Source organism: Anguilla anguilla, chromosome 6 (assembly GCF_013347855.1).
Source record: "Anguilla anguilla isolate fAngAng1 chromosome 6, fAngAng1.pri, whole genome shotgun sequence".
NCBI classification, from domain to species: domain Eukaryota; kingdom Metazoa; phylum Chordata; class Actinopteri; order Anguilliformes; family Anguillidae; genus Anguilla; species Anguilla anguilla.
In genome coordinates this window covers 29,575,203-29,589,384 of record NC_049206.1, presented here as the reverse complement: position 1 = coordinate 29,589,384, position 14,182 = coordinate 29,575,203, and the positions used below count along the sequence as shown (strand labels likewise).

Genomic DNA, 14,182 nt, shown 5'->3' with positions numbered 1-14,182 from the left:
GGAGGTCTCTGGAGGTGATGGGTGCTGTCATCTTATAATTCTAACGCGCTTCTGAAGTTTTTACTAATGAGGCATGTTAAAATTATAAGCTAACAGCGTCCATCGCCTCCAGAGACCTCCAGAGTCACCTTCCCTCAACTTCTCTAACAGGCTACTCTTCCTAAAGATGGAGTCTTTAGGAAAGGAGATTCGCTCCTTTTACAAACTTAGGGGAGAGTCACCATAAATGTCCATTGTGAGAAATGTCATTAAGAAATGCATGCTAAGGGGAATTGCTGAAGTCAAGGCCAGATCTGAACAGTAGTATAATGGCTAAGGAGTTGGTAACCTAAAGATCGCCGGTTCGATTCCCCAGTAGGACACTGCTGTTGTGTCCTTGAGCAAGGTGCTTAACCTGCATTGCTCCAGTATATATCCAGCTGTATAATTGGATACAATGTAAGTCGCTCTGGATAAGAGCGTTTGCTAAATGCCTGTAAATTAAATTAAATAAAAAATTTAATTGAAGACCAAGAGAAATATCTGATAGAACTGCTCATAGACTGGTCCAATGCAAAATCCACATGTTATGACAAAGAGCCGAATGAATAACCTGCTTGTCTTAACTTTTAGTTCTGGTTTGAGATGTAACTGAGGTCTGTGTTGTAGGTGAGACCTCTGAATTCAAGGTGCTGTCCATGGGGTAGTTTAACACAGTGGGAATCTGAATGATGCAACAATTTGTGTCCTGCTTGCATACATGTGGCTGGCTCTGGTAAAAATAAGGACATATTCACATAATTGATGTCCTATTCCTATGTTTCCAAGTAGTTTTGATGCTTTAAAATGAGGATCTTTTGTCAAAAACACTGGCTGTGAAACATTTAAAGTCATGGAATGCTGTTTTTTTTTTAAATCAAAAAATTTCACTAGTTATTTATCAAACTCGAAAGCAACCATATGTTACATTAGGAGTAGTCCACTAATTTATTTAATGTATAACATATGGTAACTTCTGTGGCTATTGCATATTCTGAAATCTAGAAAGATAAGTTCGCTCACAATACTAGTATGAAAACTGTAATCCTTTTGACTGAATAAGTTAACTTCCCATCCTCATGTTCTCTTTAATTCATATGCACTGTTAATGTTTTTTCTTTATTCATTACATTTCTGGATTGGCCAATCATGATGGGCATAAATCTATTCATTTTCCTCTCAATCAGGAGTCAGTCAATTCAGGCATCAACAGCAAAGTAGAAATAGATACCAAACTGAAACTATCACTTCAAAAATGCATTTTTATGCATTTTCAAATTAAATAAACATTTTGTATTTTGTAACATAAAAGAATAACTGAATATGAAAGCATTTTTCACAAATCTGAGCTTTCACCAGGCAGAGACATTTTGTAACTGAAATTCCAATTCATCTGTGGCTCTTCTACCAGACCAGGTTTCTACCAGAGCAGGTTTCTGGGTCAGATTCTGCCCTCGCAGGGAGCATGTTGGTGCTTGTTCCCCTACTGTTTGATTAGCCCCATGCAGTTCTTTCAATTCTTTCTTTTTGTGGTGATGTTTATCTAAAGGCAGCAGTGAGTGAGTTACTGTGGCTGGCATTAAAAACCAGATGTGAAGCTATATGAATAAACTAGTAGACAAGGAAGTAGCCCATAGCCTTATAGCTGCGAGTACCACACATTGTATATCCACTGTTTTTGTGGATCTCTTTACAGTATATAAACATTTAGTTGTTTAAATATTGTATAACTACTACAATAACACTGCATGATGTTCACTCAGATTAAATGGCAACACTCACCAGATTAATTTGTTTTAGTCAGAGGTGTAAAGTCCAGAGTACAGAAAGTCATGTGTTTCTTCCACTCATTCTCACCAATTAGTTCTACCTCCTGGTTGGAGAATTGTGTTAATGAGCAAATCCAGCTGATTGGAAGAAAATACTGAGGGGGGGAGGGGACTTTTATTTTCTAAACCTGAATTTTCTACCCCTGATCTAAATGCTTTTATGGTCTAGTCGTGTACAGTAGCATACTGTGCATGTAAGGACTTGCTTTCTCCATTGTCTGTCCTGCCCTTTCTCCATCTGTATTTGGCCACTTGGCTTTGTAAACACTTATAACATGATTCAGAGAAAATCACCCCCTGATATCTTTCCTAGCCCATACTGTTATTTTGTTATTCTTTTCCTTATTTTCAGTCATACTGTATCTGTTGCTCTTGTTACTCCCTTCGCCACTCGTTGCATTACATTTTGGCATTTCGAAAATGCTCTTATCAAGAGCAAAACAAAGTAGTTGTTTTTAACATACAGTCCATTTATGCAGATGGATGTTCTTTGTGGCTCAAGTGTACAATGGTACAGCTAGGAATAAAACTCATGACCTTTTGTGTTACAAGCAACAAGCACAGTTCCCGGACCATTACCATGTGTTATGACCTGGTTCTAGGTCAGACCATAACAGGAAAAAGGAAAAGGAAATGAATTGGAAATGGGTAATGATTGCTGCAGACCAATGAGCAACTCCAGTCCCAACCTAAACTCCTAACTAGAGTTTAACTAGTCTTTGGAGGTTTACCGGGTTTGGGGCGGCTTTAAACACAGAACTTGAAGACACTTAATCTACAGGCTGAGACCAAGAGTCAGAATACCTTCAACGGAGATTTAGAATTTCACCTTCAAAAATTATAAACAAAAATGAACAATGCAAATAACAATAGATTGTCCCAATGGAAGGATTTATAATCCAGCTGGGAAACTCTAACTAACTGGAGTCACTATGCTGTGGGCTGTGGGGCTACATGAGGGTGGAAACAGAAAACGCGAAAGAAAATGTCTAATCTGATGATGAACCGTAAGGAAATCAGAGACACTCAGATGCAGCAGAGATAAGGAAATGTAAACACCAAATTTTAGGCTGCATTCAGACCAGATCAGGCAATGCGGCACCTTCCCGCAGGGTTGTGCGGAGGTGTGGGCGTGTCACTACATGGCCCATTGTGTGTCATGTTGTGAACTTTAACCCCCCCCCCCCCCCCCCCCCCCCCATTTCCTGTCCGCTAACTCAAACAAATGGACACAAACCGAACTAAGCTTCTTGCTATCGTTATTGCTATAGCTACTGCACGGTGATTAGCATCTTTGTACTCCCTCATGGCAGGGTTGTACAGCTCTGGAAAGGTCACCACGGCGGCGATCAGTCACTCTTCCAAATCTTCACAGTTGCTCGGTAAACAGCAGAATGCTACATGGTAATTTAAACAAGGCTCTTCTTCCCGTGGACGTCTTCCGCTCCGATCGACGGCTTATGTGATTGGCCACCGCAGCGTGACGTCCGGTTGCGTTACGGCAACCGGACGTCAACAGAATCAACCAGAAGTTGATATTGGTTCTACTTCCTCCCGCACGGCCGCTGCGGTTTTTTTCTGCACCCCATGCGGTCCCCACTCCCGCAGCCTAAATGCACTACCCCCATTCAAATGAATGGGAGGACTGCCGTTTTTCCCGCATTGCCGGATTGTGTCTGAATGTGGCCTTACACCTTATGCTACACTGCCTCCCCATTCTTGTTTCTCTGCTTGCCAGGCATTCTTGCCAGTCAATCAACTCCCACTCATGATAGGGAATCAATAAACATGGGTCAAGTGTAATGAAACTTAGTTGTTAAATGGAGAGCTGTCTACTAACTCAAATATCCCTGCAGTTGTTATAGTGAAATCGCACCAGAATTCTTCATCCCAAATTTGATTTCTCATATTTTATAAAACTGATCTTACAGTATTCATAGTGTCCCTGCCATGGACTGGCTTTGAATCTGTAGTCTCCAGTTACCTTTTGTTTCAATAACGGGTAAACCGTGTAAACTGAAGTAAATGAAGCAGCTACATAATTTTTTAATCTTTTTGACCCAGGTGGTAAAACATACAACAAGTGCAAATCTGCAATAGCTGAGACCGTACACATGCATGCATCCATGTGTGCGTGCATCCATGCACACACCATCACACAAAAACTTGACCTATTGGCTCATGACCAACCTACACAAAATCTTTTGTAAATCTATGTATCCATTCGGGATAGGCCACGCCCATCGCCATGCCCCCTCTTGGTCAATCGGCCTTGAAAATTACTCAGCTCTACCGTTGGTCGTGACAAATTTCAGCCTCCTGGGGTGAAAAGTAGGACACTTTTTGTGGACCAACTGACCGACCGACCGACAGACAGAGCTATAGAGCTGCCGGTTGCAGCTAAAAATCTCTGCACTTGGAGTTTTTTTTCTGTTTACTGCTGTTTTCTGCATCTGAGGACGATTATACTATGCCACCATTTAATTCAATTAAACAAATTAACAGTCAGTGACTGAACTTACTCTGATGTTTGTAACATTTTATGTGTGCCATTTGGGATTATTGGAACTTGCAAGGCGAATGTGGTGACATATATACTGTAGATTAGATTATGGTGTGAATGAATCATGCAAATCTCAGAAGGCAGGCTTCAGAAGCTTGTCTACATGTGAGGTATTCTCATTACTGCTGTTTTTGTTCAGTAGCTTTTTTATATTTTACTGCTGCTATAAAAGATCATTTAAAGCCCCCTTGGTTTCTCATGGTGCGTTTACAGTTGCTCCTCTGCCCCCAATGTGTAGATCAAAGGGATTGTTGCATGGCTGAAAAAGGCTTTTAATTGAGTGTTCTGAGCTTGCTGCATGACACCAGTGTTCTCTGCCCCCGGAATCGTATGCACAATCTTCTGCTGTGACTGGAACATGGTTGGGAAGAGCCACTGTGGTGCCCTTGTCCAAAGTTGTTCTCACTAGATGTGTTGCTCTGCTGTTGTCTAAAGGGTTTTAAGCAGAGTGGTTTTGATTTTTTATTTCTACATACATTTGTTTGGTCTACAGCTTTAGCTAAGAAGATTGCATTCCCTACAGATTTAACCTTGCAGCATTGTGGGTAGATCCATTGCGTTGATGTCAAGAAGATGAGTTTTGCTCGCACTGTGTTGTGAAATTTGTCATGTGTCATAGACGTAATAAATGGATGCAGTCAGGCGCCGCTGCCTGAGCACCCCCTTCATCAACCTACTCCACAGGCCCTTATGGCATGGCTCAGACCGCAAGGCATCATAGGATATGCAGGTAGCTATTCTGGGCCTCTCTGCCTTATGTGTTTGTCCTGGCATTAGGGACATTAGCGCCATAGCCCTCATTACACATAAAGTGCACATAGCAGCAGTCAGGGCAGCACTCAGAATGGGACTGTGGACTTTTCAAATTATATATATATATATATATATATATAATTTTTATTTTTTTTATTTTTTACTGTATACTAATGAACTGTATACTAATTTAGGATCCACATTTAACTTATATGAAGCAAATAGCTACAACTTTCAACAGTCACAACTTTCTGATGCCGCATTCTTCATTAAGTGTGTTACAGTCCTTCAACAGACTATGCATTGTATTACTTAATGAGATATTCTCATCTCAGAGAGGCAAAATGCAGAACACGCTTTACATTTCCATTCCGAATGATGACACAATAATAGTGACACTCTCCCAGGCAAGTCAGAACTTGTTGAAGCATAAATTCTTCACAGTAAACCTCTAGACAGCTATACACCACCTGTACTCCAAGAACAGTGATTACCTACATTGTGTGAAAGAAGTGGTTTGAGTCTATGATTGGTGCTGAATGAAATTAACATTTTTTGTAGAAAGTGGATGCTTATAATTGCTTTCTAAGGCCTTCAACTCCAAATGGCTGGTGATTTTAGGCTGTTTACCCTCAAATGTATTTTGTTGTAAAAGCACCTCTGAAAAAGTGCTTCTATGAACCAAATTAAAATAGTGGAAACTTAGGTTGCTTTACAGATGGCAAAGGGGTGCATTTTTAATGAAATAACAGATGTTTATTTATTTATTTATTTATTTAACCTTTATTTACCCAGGGTAGGGTCACTGAGCACAGATGCTCTTTTGCAGGAACGCCCTGCTTCACACTCATACACATTCACACCTGGGAGCTGCCCAGTACAACCACTGGAGGGAGAGAACATTTTTTAGCCAATTAAATCTGGGGATGATTAGGTGGCAAGTTTTTGTGAGAGCCAGATCTGGGATTTTAGCCAGGGGAACACCAGGGAACCCCCTACTCTTTGCGAATAGTGTCATGGGATCTTTAATGACCACAGTGAGTCAGGACCTCGGTTTAATGTCTCATCCGAAAGACGGCATCTCCTACAGCACAGTGTCCTCATCACTGCACTGGGGCATTGGGGTTTTTTATTTGACTAGAGGGAAGATTGCCCCCTGCTGGCCCACCAACACCACTTCCAGCAGCAACTCAGTATTCCCTGGTGGTCTCCCATCCAAGTACTAACCAAGCCCACACCTGATTAGCTTCAGCCAGTCAGCAGGAGCAGAGTGCGTGGTGGTATGGCTGCTGGCATGTGGTACAGTAGTGAATGTAAATCTGTGAATAATGATGCTAGGTTGGCTCCTATGAATAAGAACAATTCCCTTATCTCTCTCTCATTCTGAAGACTTCGTGTTGTAATGCAATTGGCATTTTCTCGAAACTTATTGCTGCTATTGATTTGTTATTAATACTGTTATTTCTCAGCAGATACCCTGCTGTTAAGTTCATGCAGGAAAAACAGAGGCACTGAATTCACCTGAACGCCAGTCTAGAAATTTGGTGAGGAGGACATTGGATTAAATTACGTCCATGTGAATAAACTAGGAGGCTCAAACTGCTGTCCTCTCTCAGCGAAAACCACTACTGGTTTTGCTGGTGCCTTTTATGCTATGGCCAAACAAAAACGTAGGCTACATGAGTAACAATAGGTTTTAGACATTATGTTATCAATACATAATTTCACACAGACAACTTACTGAAGTTATTCCTCCTTTGTTTGTGTAGCATGTATGCAGGCTGACTATGTAGACTCTGGCCAAATGTTACCTTTAAAAAAGTTACACTCAAAAGTTACAATCCATATTTGTTAATGTGTTGTATCCTATTTGTCCAAACTGTGTTTGGTATGAATAATGTTAAAAATGCCACTAATCAAATATTGACAGTTTATGATGGTTAGCTTGCACTCATTTTTAACTCAAGTACAACTAGATATGCTAGTTCACAACAGAAAAGGTCCAAAAAAGTTGTAATATGACTTCTAACACTATCTTTTCTATAGCTTTGCAAAGATGAAACTGAATTAAAAGAACCACAAAAACAAGATGTAATGCATTAAATTGTTGATAATCAAGTCCAATGCTTTGTGATAGCCTACCAAGGTAATAGACTTTTTGCCCCAGGGTTACGGAAACATTCTCTTTTGTTTACAAACACAAACTGGGTCTTTTAGCCGGCTGGGCCAACCCAACTACTTCAGATTAAAGACATAGATACTGCTTTGATGGCATTTCCATTAGATGTCTGCAAGACCTGCCTGGAATAAGAGTAAACAATGTTCACAGGATAGTCAATTCAATGACTAGTGCCCACACAAGTAAAAAGGAGAAAGTCGCCCCTGACAGGCTCTGCTGACAAAGCAATGCATGCCACTCGGTCACTCTAGCCAGGGAGGCTAGCACTATTTGTTGAGTTGACTCATAGAGACATATTTTAAGTGCATCTTATTTTAAATCAAATTTGTATTATTTTTGGGTAGAACTAGTAAATAAGTAACTAAATAAAATAGGGATCACAATAGATTGTGATTCATGGGGGTGCAATGGCACCCCCTGGCACCTATGACTGCACGCACCTGGTAGCAGATACTGTATCATTGTAGCAGATGAACTGAGAAATACACTCAAGCCTTTCTTGAATAATTTAATTATAATCAAATGGCAATATTCTTGTCTGTTTCAGGGCATGGTCTGGGTCTTATGAGAAGTGTTTCATGCACATGTACTGTGACCAATTAGTGTGCCAAATAAAGTTAAATCATGTGATTACGGGCAAGAGAAGAACAGAGAGCATTCTGTCCTGAAACATTTTAGTCTAGAACGTGGCAGTTTAGACTGATTGGGGATGTGGCACTTCTTACGGCTCAGTTTGAACCTGAACTGTGCCAGTGCCGAGTGTGAACACCTCTGACAGGAGTCCTCTGGGGTGACAGATAGTAGGCTGTCTGTTTAATGCAAAAAATTTTGATCAGAGGGATTTATCCAGCATACCATCATCTGCTAGGGAAGTGCCTGTGCCTTACCCCCCCATTTTCTCATAAATAGTCATGACATTATGTAGAACACATTTGTATTCTGTGAAACGGTGGCTCTTGTGAAACTGGAGAACTGTGTAAGAAATAGTCTTTAACAGTAGATGTGTAAGGAATGTCTGATGACTGCGATGTACACATGCTCTAGTGGATGTTTGGAAGTTGAAATCATCAATTGCGTTTCTGTAGGAAAGGAAAATGAAGATACAAGCAGTTGTGATTGATACAGTCGGAGAGCTCCTGCAAGTGCATAGCAGAGTACATGGAATCCCTGAGAGAATGTGACATAATCCTCAGTCACTCTGTGATTACCAGTACCAGTAATTAGATTTGGGAGGAGGATATGGGGAGGAGGATATGGGCCCTTCTAAAACATGCTCTGCATTCACTTTTCAAGAATATATCTTGTTTTGCATTATAACAGTGTCCCCTTGGCTTGTACACAAGTCTTAACTTTTTGATTGTTTCAAATGAGAGAAAATCTAATCAGTTTTATTTGTTTATTACTTTTTAAAGAAAACTTTCACAAAGATGTTTTGCAGAGTAGCAAGAAAGAACAAAAATCAGGCCTGAACCCCCAAATAGCAAGAATTTAAGATTTTTAAATATTTGTAGATATCTTTATGGTTGTGTTGTTTTCCCATCTGCTTGTGCATTAAAGGCAGGCTCTGCAGGATTTACTTGAAAATATTATGAAATAGCCATGCTGAGGCATATCTACGATGCACAGGCAATCTATGTTTTTACTTAGTTTTGCTGAATTTGTACACCTTTTACCTGTATTTGTTATTTTAAATGTATTTGGGTCATTTCTGGGTGTGGCACTCTTCTGTGTGGGGGAGGGGTGGTTGTGGCTAAAGAGCCTGTGGTTTGGGATCAGATTCCAAGTGTTTGTTGCTAGTGTTCTGGAATGGCAGATGCTAAGAAGCCTAGCTACAGTGAAGCAAAAAGACAGGGCTCGTGCAAAAAGTCAACCTTTTTTATTTTCCTTCGGTGGCGTCGGTTGACATTCGCCAAGGGGATGAAAAGCGAAGTGGAGTTGGCCTGTGTTCTGTTGGACCCGTAAGGAACGTTACTTTTAACTAGTTACCTTATGCAGGTAGATGCCGAGGTTGGGCAGCTTTTGTATCAAAATCTGTTCGAGGAGAAACACAAAATAGCTGCACCGGCACAATGAAGTAATTACCGTATGATGTTCCCACATGCTAAGGGGTAAAGATTGTTATAACATTGTCTAATTTATGTGGAACCATTCATGTTGCTAAAAATGCTATATTCAATATCTATGACCACCGCACCTCTTCGTTTGATATTTTGCTTGTAGCGCTGGAGGGTGCGTCTTCAATGGACGTACAGTTGGGGTTTAGGATGAAGAAGGTGTGAGTGGCATTTACAAACACAGAGTCTACAAGGGCTGCAAACTCCTACATAGTACACCTTTAAATAGTTTTTTACTTTATGTTTATAGTGTTCTTTCTATCAGTACATAAGTGTTAGAACATGCAATGGAATTATGGAACACACAATGTTAGACAACTGTTTGTATTTTGTAAATCTGGATTTTTTAGTACTAAAAGAATAAAGCAAGCCTTTGCTAGAAAAACCATGAAAATGCCGATGTATAGACTGTATAGCACTCATAGGGTGCAACACTACCAGGCTGCTTGCCCCTACCAAAATTGATAGTATATTTCTAGGTGAACTAGAAATAGTAAAAGGTATAATATATTTATAGGTGAGCTATAAAATAAAACAAGGTGCGATACAGTTAGAGTTTCTCCGCTGCTTTTTTGCTAAGATAAGGGTAAAGAGTAATTTATACATTTTTTGGAGAGTGCACAGTTTGTGATCAAGAAAACTTTACTGATGATATCCAATTGGTAGGGAAAAAACCAACCAAAAACTACTGTATACACATTTCCTGTGTAGCATTTAACAGGTGACAAATTATTGTTTTCATTCCCCTTGGAAGGAATATGTTCCATGCACACATGCACTGTACAGTACATATGCCCATAGGTCATCTGAAGATATTAGGTATGAGATGACGTCTGCAGAAAAATTGATAATCTTTCAGTGATTTGCTCATGTGTAGCGATGTTGAATAAAATCTTTTAAAAATGTACGATTTCCTTTCATGGTATTTGCGCCCCTGATCCTGATCCTGATATTAATTTACTTCTATACCTAAATAACATAAATGAACAATTTCAATATTCAGAAAAAATAAATATACAATTTTTATGTTTTTATCTGTCATTCAGGTGTCCATGTGTAGTCTTTTTTGTCCTTATTCTGTGATATGATGTTCAGTTGATATTTGGCTGCATCTCCAACTCAGTGATGAAGAAAAATGACAGATATTGGTAACCATTTTGAAAAAAAAGATCTGTGTTTCTGATCTGAATTAGATTTTCAGAATTTTCACAGTACTCTCTTTGAAAGAGGATAAAGGGAACTAGTTACATACACTAACAGGCCATTTACCATGTGCACAGTATTTGGCTCTATCCTTGTTTCTACACTAAAGGCTAAAGGATATGCGCTCAGTGTATCTGATGTTCTGGCTGTCTTCTCTCTCCAGACGCACTACTTCGGCCTGTGGTTCCACACTAAGGCTCAGTGGCACAGATGGGTGGAACTGGAGAAAGCCCTGAAGAAGCAGCTGGATAAGTTTGGCAATGAGCCCCTGCTTTTCTTTGGAGTGATGTTCTACGTGCCAAACGTCTCCCGCCTGGAGCAGGAGGTCACAAGGTACGGAAAGCCACTGGCATGCTCCCCTGCAGGGGCTTATAACACCATTTGGGTCCTGGGATGGGCAAAAAACTTCATATTTCACCACACACTATACCACAATTCACAATGAAACCATCCTGAATTCTGCTCCGGTGAAATTCAGTGCTTTAACTGTCCTGTGCAGTCCAGACACATGTACATTTCGTAATAGACATTCTATTGCGTTCAGTCACATTGCTGCCTCACCCAGAGAGCTCGAACTGAGTGTGTGAGCATGCATGTGTTTGTGTGCTTGCATGTATGTGTTAGACCTAGGTCAAATACATATTCATCATAAAAATGAACAGGTTTGTGCAGCGGAGTCTAAGTATTTGGACAATGTCACATTTTTTTTGTTTTTGCTCTGTAATGCAAAATGAAATAAAGAATATGAGGTTAAAGTGCAGTCAGCTTTAATGTGAGGGTGTACACATTCATATTGGGTGAACAGTGTAGGAATTACACCCCTTTTTATACATAGTCCTCCCATTTTAGGGGATGAAATGCAATTGCCCATTTGGCTGCTCAGCTGTTTCTTGGCCAGCTGTGTGTTGTTGTATCATTAGTTCATGCACATGAAAAATTACAAAAGCTTTGCAATTAATTCTAGGTGTGGAATTTGCATTTGGAGTGCATTTGGTTGATGTTGTTCTCAACATGAAGACCAAAGAAGTGTCAATGCCAGTAAAGCAGCCCATCCTGAGGCAGAAAAATTGGGCGCATCAGAATCAAGTGCTTGGTACATTGTTAAGAAGCAAGAATGCACTGGAGAACACAGCAATAGCAAGCAACCTACTGATAGGAAGTGCCTGATTTTAGCTATGTTCTGTAACTGAAAGAAGGCAACTCTGGTTATTGTTTTTATGTGCTTGGAAAAAGTTAAATCTGGAGCAATGGTAACCCCAAGATCTTTCCCAGCCGTATTTGGTACAGCCAAACAACCACCACAGTTTGGAGTAAGAGAACAATCGTGAACAGGCTTTTAGTGACTAACAGATCGATCGCATAGATTTAAAACAGCAAGCTAGCTTGCTGGGATTGCTAGCCAGGAAAAAGTGCAGACGCCCCCTCTGCAGGGTTTAACCGAACGGGGTTGTTAGCCTGTTGTCAGTGGACTATTAATTAACTAATTGATTGGATTTTTTCCACTCAGACTGGATCTTCGTAAATATATTTAACTCACCTTTAACGTTAGGCTACGTGGTGACGTGTGACATCGACTGATACAGCTATTTGGATCGAACAGACATTAGACATGAACTGGAGAATAATGTCATGTAATGTCTTGTGATAGATTTTCACCAATATAGGTAGGCCACAAAAACATGTAAATGTAATAAAAAAATAAATGAATGACTGTTTGTATCATATAACATTGTATTGAATTGTCTTACTTTGTATTCTTTTTTAAAGCTATTAAGACTGGTGTACCCTGCGTTTTTACCCCAGTCTCGGGGTTAAATGTAACATTTCACTCTCGGTACTTTCGTCAAGATTGTTAGTGAATGGCATGTCCCAGAAATTTCATTGTGGTGTGTAGTCATAGTCAAGGGGTGTAGGTTGTTTGTAATAAAAATGATTAATCTATCTCTTGTAATATTTTCAGAATTGTTCCAAATACGGAGACCATTTCCCCCACTCTTCCCTAATCAGGATCAATGAAAATGTAATAATTAGAAATATATCAAATAATAATATATATTAATATCCACAATTTCTAGTACAGTAATTCTATTAGCCAATGGTGTTATCTTATTCCAGCCTTTACTGGTTATAAGTATATCCCATTTAGTATGTTGTGCTACTTTGTTGTGGCTTCTAGCAATTATTTGTTCAGCAAAAAACTAATTTTAAGTATATTTTTGAAACAAGTTAGTCAAGAGTGCTTCTGGACTGTGAAAAATGGATATGAATATCTTATCCTGGATAATAATTGTATTTGTCGGTTGTTGGATGTTGGTCACTCAAATCACCAAGGATAATAGGTTATAGGTGTTAACATAAAATTAATTGGGGAGTGGAGCTAGCCACTTTTTACTATTTGGCCACAGGATTGCTATATGTGGGTAAAAAAAACTTTAGAAAACTGCCATTAATATCTGTTATTTCTAAATATTACAATTGGGACCAAGGGCTGGTTTCCTCGACACAATATTCTGCAATTCAAGACACCTCAAGACATCGCCGTTAAATGAAATTTAATGGTAAGCAGTGGGTTTGAGTTGGCCAGGTATTCCAGGAATCCTCTCCTGGGTCGGGGTGTGGGGTCGAGGGCGACTCTGGGGCACAGGAGGGACAATGGCGGCCGCTGTGTGCGCAAGCACAAGAGGCTGTTGTGCTGTGGCCCCAGTGCGGTCAGCAGTCAGGCAGGAATGTTGGCAGGGTTCCCTGGCGTGGGAGGATGCTACATTCCTGTGCAGCAGAGTGCTAAGGGCCCAGGATCACTGTCTGACCCCCCCTCACCCAGATCACTTTAAGACACTGGTGCACACGCTTGCGCATACACACTCACAAACATATGCACACACATACAAACATTTACATGTGTTACATTATACACTCTCTTCCCTGACTCACACCTCTCACTCTCACAGTGCAACTAAAAGATCGTGGTGGAGAGATGAGTGACTTTTTGGGAGAGCAAACTAGTGACTTGAACACTGAGGGAGAGAGGTGGAAGCTGTCTTTTAAAGGGCTGGGCTCTGTAGTGTCTTTTTTGTATAGCTGGCTGTGTGTTCTGTTTTCTTTTTTTTTTTTCTTTTTTTTTACAAATTACCCAGGTGGGGAATTCTACGCTTGAAGTTGAAATAAATCACAGACATAGATAATGGTAATGGCAGAAACAACAGTGCAATAAATAATACTAATGTCTTACTGGCAAAACCTATTTATAGTTGATAGACCTCAGTTTGTCCTGTTCAGTTATGAACTTCCTCATGATTTCTCTACAGGATGTGAAGAATCAAGACAGTACTTTCACACCTGTCCGATTGAAAGCTGGGGAAGGGAGGAGGGACCTGTGCTTTGGAGTGAGATTGATTAGTTTCAGCACTGAGGGGAAGTGTGCTCAGTGTTTTCTCCTTTGAAGTGGTGTAGAGTGTGCCTGACTGATGTGAAACTGTATCCAGGGACCTTAGGAAGAGTCTGCCTTCACTCCAGCTGCATGACT

General features: G+C 40.2%; 1 protein-coding gene across 2 annotated transcripts in view; it reads left to right on the top strand.

Moving 5' to 3' along the window:
• LOC118230131 (tyrosine-protein phosphatase non-receptor type 14-like) overlaps positions 1 to 14,182 on the top strand; it is a 71,577-nt gene that overhangs the window by 30,325 nt on the left and 27,070 nt on the right. For both annotated transcript variants that reach the window (XM_035422933.1, XM_035422934.1), the window contains exon 3: positions 10,823 to 10,992. In XM_035422933.1, the coding sequence (XP_035278824.1) occupies positions 10,823 to 10,992 (170 nt within the window). The remainder of the gene's footprint in view (positions 1 to 10,822; positions 10,993 to 14,182) is intronic.